A 19,481-nucleotide genomic window follows, 5' to 3' on the forward strand; every position below is an offset into this window, starting at 1 on the left:
TAGGTTCGAATATGCGCGATTTCTATAGTGAAACTGAAATGCATTTGAATCTGTAATTATGTGCATACATATATTTGAAGGATATGTGAATATCTAAGGTTAACGTATAGTCTACGTTAACAAATTTGCAAATTGGCACACGAGTATTGAATTGCTTGTTTGTATAATACAAATAAATCAAGAGATCAAAATCTTTTCAGTTTCTTAAAATATGCCACGTACTTTGTAAATCCACTAATAAATGGGTACGGAAATTATGTAATTCTACTTTGAAAAATATTTTACAAATAAATAATTCGTATTTCACGATAAAACAGAGTTTTCTGAATTGATACGTTTACTTACCTTAAGATGCGAATTATTAGCTAACGTATGATAAATATACCATAAGCGTGTGGTTACGTAGTAAGCTATGAGGACGTCCACGGTATAGTGTCCGTGAGCCACCAAGACCATTATTACCCCAACAACAACAGTTATGCCCGCCAGCCAATGAATTGGCTTACATCTTCTCGGAGAATCTGCAATTTTAAAATTGCTCTTAGTCTTCTTATCCCTACCTTACGTTTTCACAATATTTCCATCGCCATTAGATTGTTAAATAAATTCCCTACAACGTTTAACAAAAATAAAAGTTTAATTTTTAAAAAAGTTACACAAAATTTCAATTCTAAAATGGTCTAAATTAATTTCAGAAAACTACAGTCACAAAAAAATTCAATTATTCTATTCAGCTCAAACTCGCGGCTTATTAGCATTTCGTTAAACGCGTATAGCCAGACTAAAGACCGTAACAGCAGTAAGATAATTTCGTATCATTCGAAAGCCAGGAACTCCTGAATTTGTATTCAGTGGGAATCACTGTCCAGAATTTATGTAACAACCCAATTTTGTTATCCTGCCGGAAGTACGTACACTCCTTGATAATCAGGTAACTAAGTACAAGCACAACCGTGTGACCGCTGTAAATGTAATCTCCGCAGTAAGTGTGCTTGCCGTTTATAGACAAGCCGAAGCCAGAGATGAGCTGTAAAACCCTCTTCGTAATAAGAAGCGGACTCGTGTTGTTCGCTTTCGGACTGCAGAAATACGTCTTACTGGCTACCGGCAGTACTGTCACGTACATCGTGACGCTCCTCATCATATACAGCAACCCCATCAAAAGAAACACCCGCCTAACAACGATAAATCTGAAACGAAACAAGATGATACACGTTGGTAAGAATAACACAAACTTCCTGCATAGGCCTGAGTTATTGAAACAAACGCTTCCGTGATTATTATTGTTACAAGTTGGCTGGCTACAAAAATATACAAATGCTTCTAGAATTAATTACTCATTCCATTCTTATATGAACTCTGGAAACACTTGCGTAAGCCCTCCTCCATTTCATTGGAAAACCAATTACGTATAAAACATTTCGCTCGAGTTTGAAACGTAGGAAAATTATTATTGCATTCTGTGTAATGTTATAATCGGCATTAGCTTTAGAACAACAACTTCAACTGTAACTTATAACATTAAAGATATCTGTTTTAAGAATGAAGCTTTAGAACTGATCTCTTTTCGGTGTTCTCGTACCATTTTAGAAAAACGCTAACTAGGAATTATTGTACGTCTTCGTAATAATTACATTAACTACACGTGCCACGTACCTATGCTTGTGAAAAATAATAAAAACCATGGCTGAGTTGGACATTATCATAATCAAAACTTCCGACACGTTAAGGGCCCAATCCTGAGCGGCGACATTATCCAACACCACGTCCGGTAGCGGTCCATACGTACTTCTGTCGGGGACCTTTTCGTGCACCATTGCAAGGGACGCTGTCGTTAGGATGAAGTTTACGACCATAAACAAAAATGCTGCAACAAAAATCGTGGCCAGTTCGTTAATTCAACGGTTAACCATTGGAACGTTTCACATTGTAGAAATGAAAATAAAGAACAATCTTCGAAAACGTTCCTCCGTTTACCTGAACAATTTTGACTTAAGATTAATTCAATGATCGTAAATAACGTATATCTTAAAATACCTAAAGGTAGCTATAAAGGTATAAAAATGATATAATGGACGACATTAAATGTCTTTCGCCTGAAACTGCACAGAAATGCTTTTACAGGGCTAAAGGTCGAGCATCCAGCGTGATGAATGACCGTTACCAGAACGTTTCGTTACTTATTTTTAATCCCGAACGACCTTGTTCGATAGGTCGGCGAACTCGACGATACACACTACGGAAACTTCACCGTACAATTTAAAAAAGAAAAGCTACAATGTTTCCAGCGAATCGGAGTTATTCCTGTGATCGAATTACAACATCGCCCACGAATATTTACTGCACAGTGTGTATTATAAAAAGATGGCTCTCCGATGGAAAAGACAAATAACTCAATAGATAAGGGCTGTCAAACGAATTATGAGTCATTCGTGGCATCGTCAGCAACGTTATCCGCAGCGTGATAAGCCCCGCGGACATAACTTGGCGTGCGTGTTTACATCCTAAGAAAATGTTACCTTGCCTCTTTGTCGCGGTGAAAGACGGCTAAGCAATCAATAACCGCGAGCAACAGAAAATACAAGTCTACGATTACATCCATCACGTTCCGAGGAAACGTCTCGCAATAGAAAATCACTACCATATGGACAGTTAATAACACTGTTGCCATCTATCGTTTCCTCGTCGTTTATTCTTTTTAATGCGCGTCCGCTTCAATAACACTTTTTACCTCATTTTATCTTCCCCGGTGGGGCTTGCATCATGAATTCGCAAGATAAAATGATATTTCGGGAATAACCCGACGATTAAAACGAGCAATCCGTTTCGCGAGCAGCGAGAAACTCGCAGTGAAATAGCACACGTTACCGCTCCAAATGTACGAAGCATGTCACGACTTCAAATTAAATGTTTTTTAATTAAATGATTCGTTGCTCAGATTATTCTACTATAATAATGCAACAATACTTAGTTATGACTAAAGGTGAACGTGTAGTTACAATATATATTTATTTCCTAGAAAAATAATATAACAATAAAAAAGAGAATGTATAAAGAATAAAATGGGGCAAATGGGAAATAAGAGAAACACATTTCGCTTCGAAACGTGCACCTATTTTCAAAGGATAGATGAATATGACCAGGTATCGCGTTGCAACTTTCAGCATTTTCGCGATTCCGCAGAAAATATCGCTGTCAACCGAAAATCTGAAAAAAGAGATCGCTTTTCGTCTGAAGCCTGCCACAGCGGAAAGGTTAAGGGCGGTCTCTTAAAAGCGTTTTCCTCCGGCTGATAGGAAGCGGGTATATACACGCGCGAACTGAATTTTGGCGCTGTGCCATCTCCCGTAAATGTGTGTCACAGTGGTACCAGGTATCGCGACAAAGCTTTTAATTAATGTATACCGTGCACATCTCTGTGTCCGTGTTTCATCGTTGAAACGCATCTCTGTGTTACACCAGCGTGGGAAAAAATATTTTCAGAAATACAAACGGCAGAGACGCGGGTTGGCCTCGCTTCGAATTTTTGGAACAAAAGGAACATGGTCGGGCGGAATGCAAGATACTCCGGGACTCGAATTGGAAGGGAAAAAATAAAATGTTGTTTGATACTTTACAATTTAGATTTTCGTAGTACTCGACTTCGTCGCAGCTATGCACATTTCGAATCATGAATTCCGAAGCAGCACAAGGCCATTTTTTAACGTTATCCGCATGAGTTATTGATGTAACCGTTTTAATATTATTTAATAATATTAAAAATATAATATTAAATATATAATACTAAAAATGATTTAATAACATGTTCACAAAAACGTTCACGTAATGAAGATATATGTGTAGCCAATGCTTGCAAAAAGAATCAACAAAATAAATGATAAATGAGTGAGCGAAGATACAAAAAAGATTGATTGTCTCGAAAGATTGATTGGTTGACTTGTGCTCTTTTGGAATTCATTCATTTGTTTTCGATTTTACTACTATCGATAATTTGGAAGAAACGCAAAACTGTAAATGAACATTTACTCTAGAGATAATAAATTAGTAATAACAAAACAATTTTCTTTTCTTTGATCATTGTGGATAACGAACAGCATTGATTTTTATGAAATTAATCTAGAAATCTTCGTAACGAGTCTCACTCGTCAATGTACGACGAGGAGTTAAAAATCGAATAAGATATCGAATCGTCGATTAAATTGTTCGCGAAGACTAGTGATAGAAAGTATAATATTTAGTACTAATATCGTCTTTGGCGTATACGACGAATCGAAATGTTGATAATAGAAGGTAAAGAAGCTGAAGAATAATGAAATAAGAATGGGGTAAATATGCGAGGTAAAAAGAAATTGAAATGCGAAGTACATTGTTCGACTGCATGAAACGGAATGCAGAGAGATCGATAAGGTTAGGAACTGTTTTTTAATTCCACCTTGAAGAAATATACGAGGAATCAGATATTACGTGGTATGTTATGAAAGATTTAACCCATTTGCATCATACGACAAAATGAAAAATATACTACCTATAACAACATTTTTTTCATTAGATCTAAATACAATATTAATTTTAATTTTAAATAATCAAGAAATAATTTGTAAAGTATAAACGAAAGAATACATTCATAAGTACGTTATTTAATACTTTGCATTACTTTCGCTGAAATAAATTATCCGCGATCACAATATACGCTGATGATCCTACTGGATCAAATTTGGTATTAAAAGATACGAAATACATGAAGATGAATACATTACAATTTTTTAAATAATTATAATATAACATAAGGAAAAGGAATCTAAAGAACAGAATTGTAGAAGGTATATACGTATTGGTATTTAATAATATTTTGTAAATGTTCTCTGATCTACTGTAGTCGAAAAAATTCAATAGGAAAAGGTTTTCAGAGTCCAAAATTGAAGCTTTTATACTCGAAACAAAAGTGTTCATCATTCTGAAAAAAATTACACCATCAGGCAATCATCCTTGATTCACTGGAATCACCCAGAGTTTACATAATCATTTTATAAGGAATATTTCTTCATAGGTAACTGTTGAAATTAATTAACACTAGAACTATCGTACGTAAAGTAAGTAGTTTCACTTGAATACTGTAATGAATGTCTGAAGAAATTGATAATAATCGATTATGACAATTTTTATACAGATTACATATTAATCGTATTAAATGCTCGGTAGTTCTAGTGTTAATTCCTTGAAAAACAAACCAATCTTGCGAAGGAAAGGCTTATTTATACTCAGAGGGTTTAAGAGTGTAAAAAATCCATTTCTTGTCTACCCTCGGCTTGTGTGCTGTTCATAAAAACAGATCACAAAGGACAGAAATAACTGACTAAACGGAAAAACCAGAATACTCGTTGCAACGATTCGATTAGGTCAGATTCAACCGTCGAGAACTCATCGACTGCATTAGTTCAGTCTCCGCGCAGATCCACAACGAATACCAGGCCATGTAGCGACCTCGATCTCGATCTCGATCTCGATCGACACCCCGTCGTGCGAACGAATTGCGCGCAAGTAACTGCCTTAAAGAGTTCATTGCCAACTAAATTATAGGAAAACTCCTCCTTCTCCTATCCAACCAGTTAGCTGTTTTTGACGAGTATACTCGTTATGAAGAATGGCAAGGTTTTGTGTTATGGTGAGTATACTCGTCCAAATACAGTCAACTGTTTAAGGGAATATTCATCTTCAAAACAACCAATTTTATAGATATACAGTACTTGAATGAAAATGTTTGAAAAAATTATTTGTAGATATGAACACGTACACATACCAGAATAAGGTACACACTTTTAATAGATCGTTTTATGACGTGCAACCATAACATCGATGGTAAACAAACCCGTCACAGTTTTCAGATAGATTCAAATCACGATGAATCGAAATTTTACTTGAATATAACAATTAGACGTACTCGCATTCATAGATTCTTTCCCAAACGAAGTGCTAGCGTTATTGATATAAAGTTCATGTTTTATTCAATAATTAGATATGTCATCTTAATCGCAATTTGTGAATAACAAAAGGATATCAACATTTTCAAGAGATAGGGATAACATTGCAATCTTTGCTCTTTTTAATCGTGCTTAATTGAACAAATGTACAAGTCTCTATCTCAACAGGTGTCAACTGAAGTATTATCTTGTCATAATGAAGATAACCAATAACAATTTTTATATACTTCGTTTATTTCTAAAGTAACAGAGTTAATGATGTTGTTTGTCCACAACAGAATGAAACACCTGCACTTTTAGGCAAATGGTTCTATCAACATCGTAGAAAAAGTATTTTGGTATGCTTCATCAAGCAAAGATCGCAACTTTTAATCTTATCTGTATGGAGAGCAATTTCGCGAAACAATCAATTTTGATACATTGAAATGTCAGTGAATTACCTCTTCTAATCAGTTTTCATCGAACGAAACTTCCTGTTCTCACGTTTTACCCCCACCCAACGAGCATTTGTGACAAGAGCCTTCCTGTCGACTGTTGCCACAGTGGTCGTCTTCATTTACCTTTCTAATTCTTCCGAAGACTGTCAAGTGCTACGTATATCGCGGATAGGCAAGATTCTGTTTCAGTAAGAAACAAACCTTTTCAATTCGTTGCGCTTTTAACAAAGAAATATTCGCTGTAAGCGCAACGGAACACATATTAGCGAACCACTCAGCGGTTTCGATTCGTGGAATTGTTTTTCAAAATCCGAAAAAAATGTCATCATTTGATTATCAAGGAAATTTAATACTCCGAAAATGTTGCCCAATCAGTTCGTATCACCGAAGTGTCTCGGTATTAAATGTATCAGCGAGTAATCGCCAAATAAACATTACTTCAAATCCGATGTTCCCTTTGATAGAAATTTTTAACATGTTCTACTTGTAAAAGCCGACCATTGTTCTGCAACGTTAACAAGAAAAAGATCGACGGGATGATTTGCGGCAGCAAAATGTTATCGACGATAACTGCAACAAATCTCGCTCAGCTCAGACGTAAGTGAATTCTATCGACTCTTCTCTATCAATATGAAAATGTTAAATTTGTCTTACGCGTAGTACGGAGCCATTCGCGCTGTATCAGTACCAGTCGCAATTTTTTCGCGGCGTTATAAGAAATCGAGTTATACGGGGGTCCACTGTATAAATCAAAATGGCAGCCATCCGAAGGGTGTCCACCTGCGAACAAAAAGTTCCTTACCAAGGAAAGTTTTCCATTTTTCCTTAGGGAAACGGGGCTCCTCGCGGAGGGGCGCAGGTATGTCTAGCTTAACGATGCCATTCCCGGAACCGTTCGGTATCCCGGGATGGCGTCCGAGGCTGTCGATCTTCTCGTCTTCTTCGTCCACGTAATAGTCCGATCCGGATGCCACCCCGGACCACTTGTCTTTCCCTTTGGTCGGCGCACCAGGTAATAACGGTTGTCGCTGGTAAACGTCGCTCGACTGTGCCATCCCGTTACTGCTTCCATCAACCGCGGCTTCGACGTCCCTCTCGTGGCCCTCGCCGGCGCCCAATGGTCGATCGAAGCTTCCGTAATCACTGTGCAAACTCGTGACCTTGGGGTCCAATACCATCCTGCGAACAGAAGGCACAGGATAAAATCAAAATCAGCTGGCGCAACACTCGGATCGCCTAAATCTCTCACGGAAATCGCACAATTCTACGATCCATCGCGATAAAACAGTTTCAAGATCGCGAGTTCCATGGAACCAGATAGACCTAACGAGCACGGACCTTTCTTCTGCTGTAGAAGAATCGGAGCAAAGAAAGACGGAGAGAGGGAGGCAGGCTGTTTGTCCCTCGATCGTGCGAAGGCTCGAATAATTTTGCATAAACGCCAGTTTGCTACGTTACTGCGTGTAAAGTCAACTTTCGTAGCGACACTCGACACGGCGATAAGGTTTTCGACAATCTTCGAGCGCAATGCGAGTCTCGGCAGATTTTTTATGTTCGTGCGAATCGATCGGTTTGCCCAAGTCATCCCTGTTAAGATAACGCCATGATTAGAATGTGGGTTTTAGTTGTTTCTAGCGTAGATGATTGGTACATTATACTCTATGCACTAAGTGTCTCTAGGAATGTGTAGAATAATTTTTGTTCCCAGCATTTCGCTAATATTATAGTGGAAGAAATAAATTTCTACTCGCTACTCGTTCTGTAGGAATAATTTAGAGAAACCTTCGTTTTCACGAACATCCACAGTCTAATCGTATCAAGATGCGTGCGTTTATGCTTCTGCTACTAGAATGGAGCTAGTGTGCAGCTCTCACGTGCTGAGTCAATCCGCAAAGATAAAAATGCACAGGGGCAAGGGGAATTGTCCTTCCAAGAAACCTAGTAGCCGAGCCTTCGCCTTCTGGAATTCGGTAAACATAAAAACCCGTGGCTTGAATAGAAACGAAATTCGACATCAATGTTCGTTACATCTCACTCCGTCGCATTCTTTTCCGTCTGCTTTTTCCGTCATGCAACTCGTCTGAAAGCATCAACTGCTGTTCTACAGCTATTGACACGAGCATCCTGAGTAGAAGAGTCCCCTTGCCCTCGTGACTTTTCAGCATGCAGGATTGACTCAGGACATGAGAGCTGCACACTATTTGAATAATACGTCTAGTCACTATGTCGCGTCGTTACACTATCAGAATATATATTTTAGGAAAACCCAAGAGCTACTATTTCAAAACAAAATCTCTTTTATTTAATGTCGCTATCACCTTGATAGGTTTCGCGTTCCTACGAGAGATCCAAGTTTTTCTAAAACCACTTGCATCATTCCACGAACTATCGTCTAGCGAAACTCGGAGCAAATGCGATAAAAAGATTAATAAAGAATTAATCAACATGCGGGATTAACTATTCATTAACATACAGGATTAAAGAATCCACTGCTTCTTTATCGCATGCTACAACAGAACGTAGAACTAGAGAAGTCCGATTCGTCTATTCTTCTACATCATTGCTACATATCACTTCATAATTATCACCATAGAAAATCAGCTATTTTAACTAAAACTGTTCATCCCTACCTCAAAATCAACGATTTAATTCTCGTTTCAACATATATCTCAAATGTTTACTATCATTCGTCATCTACCTTCAAGTATCTTTAACACTAACCATACCGGCACTTTTCCTACCGCAACCAGTCAAATAACTGGCTACCAAATAAAGGTAAACGAGTTATATAACCTTTCTGCAGTGAAGACAGAAGCAAAAGAACGGACGAAAATTGAAAGACCGATTAATCGGACAATATAAGAATTCTACATAAAGTTAAACGAACGAAAGAAAACGCGGAATTTTAGATCCGACAAGTCGAATATTCTCGCTCCAATTTTACGTTCGTTCCACCGCATTTCTTTTTCCTATCGCGACGATTTTCCCACGTTCCCGTGAATCATTCCGGCCGATCCACTCGAAAATCAATTTCCTATGAAACGATATATCCAACGGCAAACCGCCTTATCTCCTCAGGCCGAAATAGGGCCGGGTTTTCATAGTTCGATGAAACATGCAGTCCACATGCAACCGGCTCGTTGACGCTCAACGACGCGGACGCTATTACGTTCCGCTTTTAGTTATCATCGGCGGCCGAGCGGAAGGTTATCGTGTTAAGGATATTTGCAGACCGCTTCGGGAACAGGCTTCGCGGATGGGCGAGGCAAACGATATCTGGATGAAGGTTGTGGATAACATATTCCGTTCGCGCAATTTCATGGGCGGGACATTTCGCAATTGCCCGGGGGAAACGGACATTACCGTCCTGTTAACGCGGCGAGCGGATAAAATAAAATGATTCCGCAAGAACAAGGAAGATACGACACAAGAAAGGTCCCCGGTAATTCGACTTCCTTTTCCTTGTCGAGTCGTCCTTGATCGTCTACCGTAACGCGGCGGGTTTCGGTACAAAGTACGGAAATGAATTAAGTTCATCCTTCACTGACGAGAATTTTTCAAACCTTTAACCCTTTGAATGCATGCGTCCACTGGAAGTCATCGCTGTGGACTACGAGCGCATATATGCGTTTTTTTAATCTTTTTAGCTGTTTGGCTATGGCAGAATTTTACGTCAACGCGTACTTATGAGAAAGTGTATTGAAACCATCAAAACACTGAGTTAAACTAAATTATTCCAATCTAAAATAATTACATTTATATAACATGTGTATATGACTAATGGAAGCTGTAATTGTTAAATTAGAATTGCCTTATCATACTCGGACTTCGACCGGAAAGAGCTAAATATCAGAAAGAAAACCACATACGAATCTCTCGTTATTTGAATAATTAAATTATACATTCGCAGCTATCGATTTTAGACAGGACAGCTCGAAGTCGTCATTACGGCGACGTTCGACCGCAGAAGGTTAATCTGGTGAGTAATCTGTGGCTTCTTTTTATCGGTGCTTCGACCTCAGAATTCCGTGAACACGCAAAACCTTTTATTACACCGTAAACGAATGTCTGGAGGCAACAGTTACTCCAGGGAAAATTTCGTGTACATGAAAAGTTTGTCTTTAGATTGTGATTATGGATAATTTCATGGTTCTGACAGTAACAAGTGAATATTTTTCACTGTTCTCAATGTGCGGATCTTATTTCACGCGTGAAGTGTATTGAGAACTTAAAGAACTCTAAGGATTAACCTAAATAATTTCGATGACTCTTTTTATAGTTATTAGACCTTCGACGAAATAAGTAACGTTTTATGATCTAATAGACTCATTAAACTGAAAACGAATGCACCAATCAGCTCTGGTATAATTTATTCTGCCACTTCCAGGCAAAGAAATTGATTTCGTTCTTTTTGCTTCTAATCGCGCGATGGAAAACCTGTTTCACGTATTTGAAAATATCCCCAGGGTTATCGTATGGTAATTGATTACAATTAATAATGTGTTACCATTACTATGAAAATAACAGAAAATTATTGACAGATAATTACAAAAGTGAGCTTTCTCACAGAAAAGAAATACGAATAGAAAAAAATTGGACCAGTACCAAAAAAGGGTATTCAACACGTTGACTGCCACGAAAATTTCGAACGTTTTGTACAGTAATACTTATTCTTTCAGAACAATGGCAAATGGTGTTTGTAATAGTCATTAATGATTTGGCAACACAGTACTCATATTACACAATTATGTAGCTACTTATATTACCAAATATTTTTATTCAACATCAATTTTCTTGTTGTAATTGTTCCCGAGTAATTTGAAAGCTACGGTCATCGGTGACAACAGTTGCAGACAATGTGTTAACTCTATATTCGTAAATGTGAAATCGCTATTTATAATAATATCACGATAATCACTCACGAAAGTTTTTAGTCGCGTTATACGAAGTTTTACTGTACTTACGGGATGACCTAACACTTTACTTCCACGTATCACGGGAAAATATATTTCTCAATTATAGGAAGGAATTGAACGGTGTCGCGGAGACAGGAAAGGAGAGCCCGGGAAGAGAAACCCAAAAAGAAGCATCGGAAAGAGTCGTAAAAAAGGTTTCCCGGTAATTTAATTTCCGTTCCCTTCCCATGCCGTGTCTCGTAGAAGCCGGACGCGAAGCCGCAAGAGCCTTTGCCACCTGTCTCGATAAATTCTGTCCGAAAATTATTCGACCAGCGAACCGTTATCTGATCAAACGGGCCTGGATTTAATTAACCTTTTGAACGCTATGAACGCATATGTACTATTCTATATTATCGTCGAAAGTAATCGCTGTCAACTATCCACGCGTATATATGTGTTTTTCGATTGTGTTGATCTCACATGCGTCGCGTTGATAATTATAATCGTATCAGCATTTACTTTCTTAGCATTATTCAATGTAGCGCAACGGAGGAATTATAATTTACTACACTTGTATGAATTAACACTAGAATTTCTCTTATTTCGCGATTATCGTATAGTCAACCAACTTGTCGAATCCCACAGTATTCAGTGCTTAACACTTAAACTACCGATCAGTTGAATGAACTTTGTGAAATTACTCTATAAATATTCCACGAACGCATCTACTGAAACTTCAATTGGTTTACAAACCAGCTTGCGTGTTGCTAAATCAATTTCTTTAATAATTTCTCAGAGAAACGTCTGTTATCTTTTTAATAATTACAACAAGAAGAAATCGGAAATGGGTAATTTTGACCTGTCTGGCAGTTTCAGTGCTTAAATGGTAACCCGGGCCACATTCGCCCGCAACAATTAACTCGAATCGTGGTTAATTGCTGATTTATCTTAACGCCCGCCGCGCAAACCCTCCGGCGGGGAAGTTCCCTCGGCCGGAGGCGCACCGGAGGCCGTGAAACACGAACGATGAAAAACGACGCGTAGGTGGACAAGCTACTCCTCCGTAGGCGGGTCTCTCTCCGACCGTCGTTCTGCGCGAACGATAAATTTCGCGCAGATAATCCACGTTCGACGCTAAGCCCGTGGATACTTTATGCAACCCGATAAGACGGGGGAAGCGCAATCAACGGTGCACACTACGCGCGCCCACCGCTCGCAAACAACTGTGAATTCAGCTTGGAATAATTGCGTTACACCCTCGTTCACGGGTATTGAGACACCTGTCGGTTTCATTTAAAAAAAAAGCTGGTATGTAATCGGTGTTACGTAATCTTCGGTAATTTCTTAATATCCGCAGACTGGGACATGTGTGCGGTGTGTGTGTGTGTGTGTGTGTGTGTGTGTGTGCGTCGTTTGCGTAATTATTCTGCAAGTTTAATTGTGTAGGTATTTATCATGTTAAAAACATGTTCTGCAACTGTGACACTGCAATATGTTGATGATTTCATCTGGTTAATTCTTTGAATATAGTACGTTGATCTAGTAAATCTTTGTTTGTCTTGGTCTGAAGTTGGTTGACGTGGTGATGTTGTAAAGGAATAGTTTCGTATCAAATATAGGAAATTATATTGTAACAATGAGTATACGAAGGTTCAATAATTTTATGACAAATACCTTCGAAATAAACCTAATGTCAATCTGACTCAAACGTTCATCAATCTTTGAGGTCTTTAGGTTTTAATAACTGATATGAAATTCATATTCAATGCCTTATTGCACGAATGCATGAATAATATAATAATCGTTTAGTTAATTCAAACGCAACTTTAGAATGGAACGGAAAAATCCATGATAGCACTGAACGTCATCTGTTGAACGTTTGTTACATGATAACGCCTGACTAGGTGCAGCTAGTAAAACGAAACATACGATAATGGACTTCGGATTGAATGTTCTCCTATCTGCTATAGTTCTCAGAGATAATACTTCCTGAAAATTTTGTTTATTTCTATCAGTGCAGCACTCTTTTTTAGGATATATCCTCAAATTTCGAAGGTATTTACATGCGGGTCACCGAGTTTATCAATTTATAAAATTCAATATTTCTTGGGCACTTCCAGGTAGCCGTAGTACCCAATATTAAAAAGCAAAAAATAGATAGTATTTCATGATGAAATGCTACATCCAATAAATAAAATCAAAAATATAGGAAAGATATATCGACAAATGTATTGAATGTTACATTAGGAATTGATAACTTAAAATATCATATCAGACTCGTTGCGAAGATTACGAACAGAATTTAACAAACATAAATATTAGACAATTCTTTTGAATTCAATTTCAATATTATTCTTCTGTTATCAATTGTACTTTAAAGCAAACACAAATATACAGTATGCCTACGAATTTTTATCAATAAATTATTAATAACAAAGTGATTGTAATTGATCATTAATAATAAATAAAATATCGGCCATAGTCATTACCAGAGTCAACTCAGTTCTGCCGAAAAGAAGATTCCGCCGAAACTCCTGAAACGAAAACTCAGATACTAAAAACAGCAAACAATTCAATAATTTGAATTCACAGTTATTTGATTATATAATTCCCAACGGCCAAGCAATACAATTAATCGAAGATAACCATCATACTCGAAAAATATCAAGTATCAATTACTCGGACACTACAATCCCAATGAAATAACCGCAAAAACAAAAATCGCCTTCCTTAAGGTGACTCTTCACAGTTATGAGGAAGAGGAAATTCAAGAAACAATATTCACATCAACGTTTATGGGATCGTTTTATGAGCAACCAGCGCCTTAACCTCCGAACTCCGATAAACGGGCGAAATGAGACCTTTACGATCCTGGCGTCATAAAGTCGAAGACGAGGGAACCATCCAACCCGGCCGAATTAAGTCTCTCTTATCGTCATAAGAGAAAAGAAGAGAGGGAAAAAATGAACTCGTGGCAAGTAAAACTCCGATCGATTTCGATATTGTTATCCTTAAAACATTTGCTTTCACTAGCACCTTGGTTCGACGAAGGCCACTCGCAAAGAGGAAGGTTACTAAGCGAGGAAGTATTTGCCTGTTGATTGGACTCTATCTATGAAAAGATATTAACTATCATCGCTCCAATTCGATTTAAATTTTCTGCGTTATAGATACAAAAATTCGAGAGATGTCTTACTGATAATACGATATTAATAATACCTTTGCTAATAACACTGTGTATTTTTCAAAAAAGTCTCTCTATGATGTAGAATATACTTCTCAGTATGATTTTTCATGTGCTCTTCAGTTTTTTGATATTTCATTGTCGTTTGTTCACATTCAATTTCTTTGATGTGTTCATATGCAATATTTGTCAAGAAATGTTTGATGATAATTCGTTCAGTCGTAACGCTGTAGTTCCTTGCTACATGGGCGCTTTTATTATGTAAACCTTGACTAATGGAAAGTGAGGCCATTTTTGACCCGGGGGCTACTTGATTGCCACTGTGACGGGATTAACGGCGACCCAAACGGCATTGGGAATTTATGAGTGCAATAACGAAGAACGTTGTAAATTAAATCCAAGTAGCGTAAAACAGAAATGACAGAAGTAAATGGCGCACAGTAATGTTTCGAGTGAGTCATAGGAATACTATCGGTTTAGTGAACTAAGTTTGCTTAATGGTGTGTAATTAATATTGTGCCGGAACCCTGTAAATAACTGCGATCCTCGGAATAAAGAATTAAATATGAATTTAATGCCTCGATAATTAAAGTAAATACAAGAATCATAATGAAAATAAAAACTTTAATGAAATTTAACACAATTTTTTCTTGACATAAAAAGAAAATAAATAAATTGCCTATCTTTTCCACTGTAAAATAAACTTCTTCAATAAATCAGTTCTCAATCGCTACAATACTTCATTTAAAAATTACCTATGAACATACACTTATATTCAATATAGAACTATATTACGCTAAGAAAATTATTTTCCCATAACGAAAGCCACAACTAAAGACTTTCCATTCGAATTGACAATCAACCGTTTCGAATTAAATGCAGTCGCGCTACAAAGAGTTCACATTTCTTCCGACTGTTAACTAAGATCGTAACGAGGATAATTTTACACGACTGTTTAAACCCCGTAAACTCTTTTAAAAAGGGGTCGTGCATTAAGCCGCATTAAGTATAATTTTAGGAGCACTTTAGCCACTACGCCGACGATGTCCTTAGACCCAGACGTTCGTTATGACGCGTTTTAACACATTACGTACCGTGAACAAGGAACCTCGTTTTTATATATTATAAATACCTTCCCACGTAACTTTGCAAACTACCACACCTTTTGGAAATATTATTCAGTTACTTATGCTACTAAACATTTCGATTCAATATCAGTTTTCTTTTTCTAATTATTTTTATACAATTTAGAGACTCTAGACATCAGTGACCACAGTTAATGCTCAAGGCGTCAACACTATGACTGCCACGTTATCCGAATTCGGATGGCAACATTTTTTACATAAATTTAAACATTAATTTTCTTAGTAACTTATCGAACGAACTAAATTTTATTGGGTAGATGAGATATAAAATAGACAGTAGAGCAATCTTTAGAAGAATCTTGATGTTCTAATTTTTGCTTTACTGAAGTTTACAAAAACTTCTGATAATACTTAGCAATTAAATCAAATAATAAAGTGTATACTCGTCAAACGCAAACTAAATGCACCTATAATATATTCTGACGAAAAACTAAAGCAAAACGAAAAGAATTACATGTTTATCTAAACAAAATAAATAATAGATCGTTGAAAGAATTCGTACCATTTTGATTTAAAGATGACGAGAGAGATCTCTACAAGTTTTATAAAAAGCACGTATTGATCATGTCAAAAGCTCGGTTGTTCTAGTGTTAACCCAGGAATCGTAGGAACGCCGATACATGTTTCGCGTGCAATTTAATAACGGCGATCGTATGAATTCTCAATAGTGCTGCCAGGGAGGCTTAACCCTAATACCGGTCGCGTCGTTATCGTGCACAGACCATCCGCGGAAGCCTCTCATCGACGGACAATAAATTCTTTGTCGACCGGCGTTCGTCCAGCTTAATTATAAACTTCGCGTCATCGTGTTATTCACGTCCCGTCGAATCACCCACTCGAATCCGTACAGAATATCAATCGGCACACGCCAGAAATTACTTATTTACTCCTCCGAGTAGCGGGATGCGTAATTTGTAATCTTAGAAGGCGATGAACTGGGTGAGAAATAAACAGCAAATTTGAATACATTTTATGATAGTAACGAAGTAAACATAAAATATAATGATATGTAATAATATTATGAGGATTATGATTGCAGTAGGCATTGCCTCCTGTGTCGGATGATGTTAGTTTACTTTGTGTCTGTGTCGATAGGATTTTAATTGTGATTTAGTCATTCAAATTTGAATATTTTGTAATTTAACTGTGAGACTAGCCAATGATAGGAATCATTTAGGCAATTGACAACGTGTCAATAAACAGTAAAAATTGATGTATCAGTGCAGACATGTAATTAATTATAATTAACGTTCGTTTATCTTTAATTGAAATGTTTCGTTCAGTTTATATACTTTAATGAAACGATTATATACACCTTTTATGTTTTAGCGAAATTTCTTGATTTAACGAATAATCAGTCTACACCTGTACCCCGAATAATTCGATTCATATTGCTTCAGCTTTTACACAATTTTAACTGTCATAACGCACAGCTTTTCTAACTGTATGACAATTTAAAGCCGTTAAGAACGTGCTTTAATCCCTTCGTTAGCAGGATGATTAATATAATCCAACGTCAAGCCACTTGTATACTAAAGAAAACTATAAATCCCATATTAATTTCATTCTGATTCAATTTATTCCAAAATGTTCATAATTATAATATGCATTTTATTTATAACTCGTTATATAGAGTATTTCACAATATATTATTTTTTACAAGTAATCCTACAAAGAGAAGTAAGATAAAAATCAAAAGTGCTGAAATCACGGCTCTTATTCCATTTTTAAATTATTATCGATTGAAGTCCACTAATAACAGAGCATGATTTCTGTCTCTGTCTTTCACATACTATGTCAATGTCCGCCTTCGTACTGACCTGCCTTACGTATATCACGATTGGAGGATCGCTATAGTTCGAAGCCATCTTTGTTTGTTAACAGCATAAAGCGTAAACAGCTTAACAGCTTAGAAACGAGGCCAAAAGTGCAATTTCGTCATTCGTAATTTTCATGTTACTTCGCATCGTAGAAATCATCCTTTAAAATATCCATTGCAAACAGTCAACGACTTGCAAGAATAAGCGATAAGAGTACGATAAAGTAGCAGATGTTGCCTTCTATTCGTAACGCGACGTTACTTCCTTGCAATGACAGGGTTGAGAAACAAATCTATTAGTAATACGTCTACACCCTTATATTCAATTTATGTTCATTGATTTCTAGCTAGACCAGTTCTGCATCTACCGTTTTTTGTTCTGCAGTTCTGTCCGTAACATAAACACTGGTAATATAGACGTTGACACGGCTAAAGAGTTATCTTCTTATAAAGATGTCTACGTACTTCAAATGCCGTAGATTAAATGACATGGTTGTATCGTCAATAAAAAAAAAATATTTCAGAAATAACTGAGAAAATATCTAAGCAAAATTGTCAACTAATTAATAGTCAGTTTTAGGAACTCTTGAGTTCTAAAAGAACGCAACCAAGAATCACGACTAAAGATCTCCTATTCTATATTAAAAAGAACGCTAGAATCGTAATCTGTCTACGAAATGGCTTTTAAAAACTGCTTACTCAACGTACGATACGTCTACGAGAACTTTGTGTCGTCTATTTCGAATGTAACAGCTTACGCCGAAGCTACACGAAAATACAATCAATAACTTAACAAAAGGTAACTAACGTTTTTACATTTCTGTGATGTTAAACTGCTTCACCTTGGTGATTCAGAAGTAAACGTATGTACACAAGTTTTCATTATATAACTGTCTCCGCAGCAATACTGATAATTCACAAGACAGGTAGTACTTCTTGCTAATCTTCGATCAGAAACATTGAAATCAGAAGTCAAGCTATTTAAGAAAAATCGTGATATTTGCAAGAAACTGAAGGTTATTCGGATTCTCGCGGAAAAATGTTACGAACAGAAATTACATTAATATTTATCCATCGCAGAATCGATTCGTTAATCCGAGCCACGCGGCATTCAGCGAACGGCTGAGCTCGAGGAAGATAGCGCATCGATGTCACGACACGAATGGCCGAGAAAATTACTTGTTGTTCGGGAATACCGGTTTCTCAGAACTCGGTCCTTCGAACAGACACACGATGTCAATTCCGAGACATTTTCCGCGAAATCGAGTTGCATTAACACTTTGCCTGCCAAGCAAACACTCATCAAAACTCCTACGCAGTCGAAAAAGTTTTCTTCGTTAAGCAGGAACTAAAAGGTCAAGAGTCTTCAGTATAATTGCTCTACTATCTTTCTTATATCTCATACATCCAAGTATTAGCACAAGAATTGGTTATTAATGGATTGGTATCATAGTTTTTAAGTTATACTATGATTTAGTTACTCGTGTTACTATACATTTTAATTCAATATCAATTTTCTTCTTGTAATTGTTTTCTAGTAATCGACGGTCAACGTGTTAATTGTTTTAGCGCCAAATTACTCGTCGTATTTCTAATTATTTATTTCTATTTCTGTTGTTGCCTACTTGGAAATAGAGAAATGGAGTAATCGCACTGTTTAGAATTTTTTTATGCGACAACAGAATAGCGTGTTTCAGTTTCTGAGCTGGAAGAAGCTCGATCACGCCGCTTGGCACTTTTCGACCGCAAGGAAACGAATGGTTGAACACAATCGACCCGCTCGCGTTTCCGCGAAGAATTAATTGACCTTCTCCACGAAGAAATTAACCTTTCCGTTGGGAACGCGAATCGAATCTTATATTAGCATAATTTTTAACGGGTCTGGAATTTTCAAGGAAAGTCGTAGGAAAATAATCCGCTGCAATCATCGTGGAAACGCATGACATTCAAATTCTTACCCAGAATGCTGCGCAATATAACTGGCGCAACGAATTGAATATTCAAAAAACGATAAAGAAAA

At 37.1% G+C, this 19,481-nt stretch overlaps 1 protein-coding gene across 15 annotated transcripts in view; it reads right to left on the bottom strand.

The window, feature by feature from the left end:
* Nucleotides 1-19,481, bottom strand: part of LOC116432833 (phosphatidylcholine:ceramide cholinephosphotransferase 2) — a 43,371-nt gene that overhangs the window by 7,955 nt on the left and 15,935 nt on the right. For 13 of the 15 annotated variants that reach the window (XM_076371053.1, XM_031990261.2, XM_031990262.2 and 10 more), the window contains 4 exons: nucleotides 7,218-7,594; nucleotides 1,657-1,867; nucleotides 916-1,190; nucleotides 346-521 (listed from right to left, as the gene is read on the bottom strand). In XM_076371053.1, the coding sequence (XP_076227168.1) occupies nucleotides 346-521; nucleotides 916-1,190; nucleotides 1,657-1,867; nucleotides 7,218-7,594 (1,039 nt within the window). Of the gene's footprint in view, nucleotides 1-345; nucleotides 522-915; nucleotides 1,191-1,656; nucleotides 1,868-7,217; nucleotides 7,595-7,753; nucleotides 8,003-19,481 lie in introns of all 15 variants that reach the window. The other 2 variants (XM_031990250.2, XM_031990249.2) reach the window with 1 other exon arrangement.

Source organism: Nomia melanderi, chromosome 9 (genome assembly GCF_051020985.1).
Source record: "Nomia melanderi isolate GNS246 chromosome 9, iyNomMela1, whole genome shotgun sequence".
Classification (NCBI taxonomy): Eukaryota; Metazoa; Arthropoda; class Insecta; order Hymenoptera; family Halictidae; genus Nomia; species Nomia melanderi.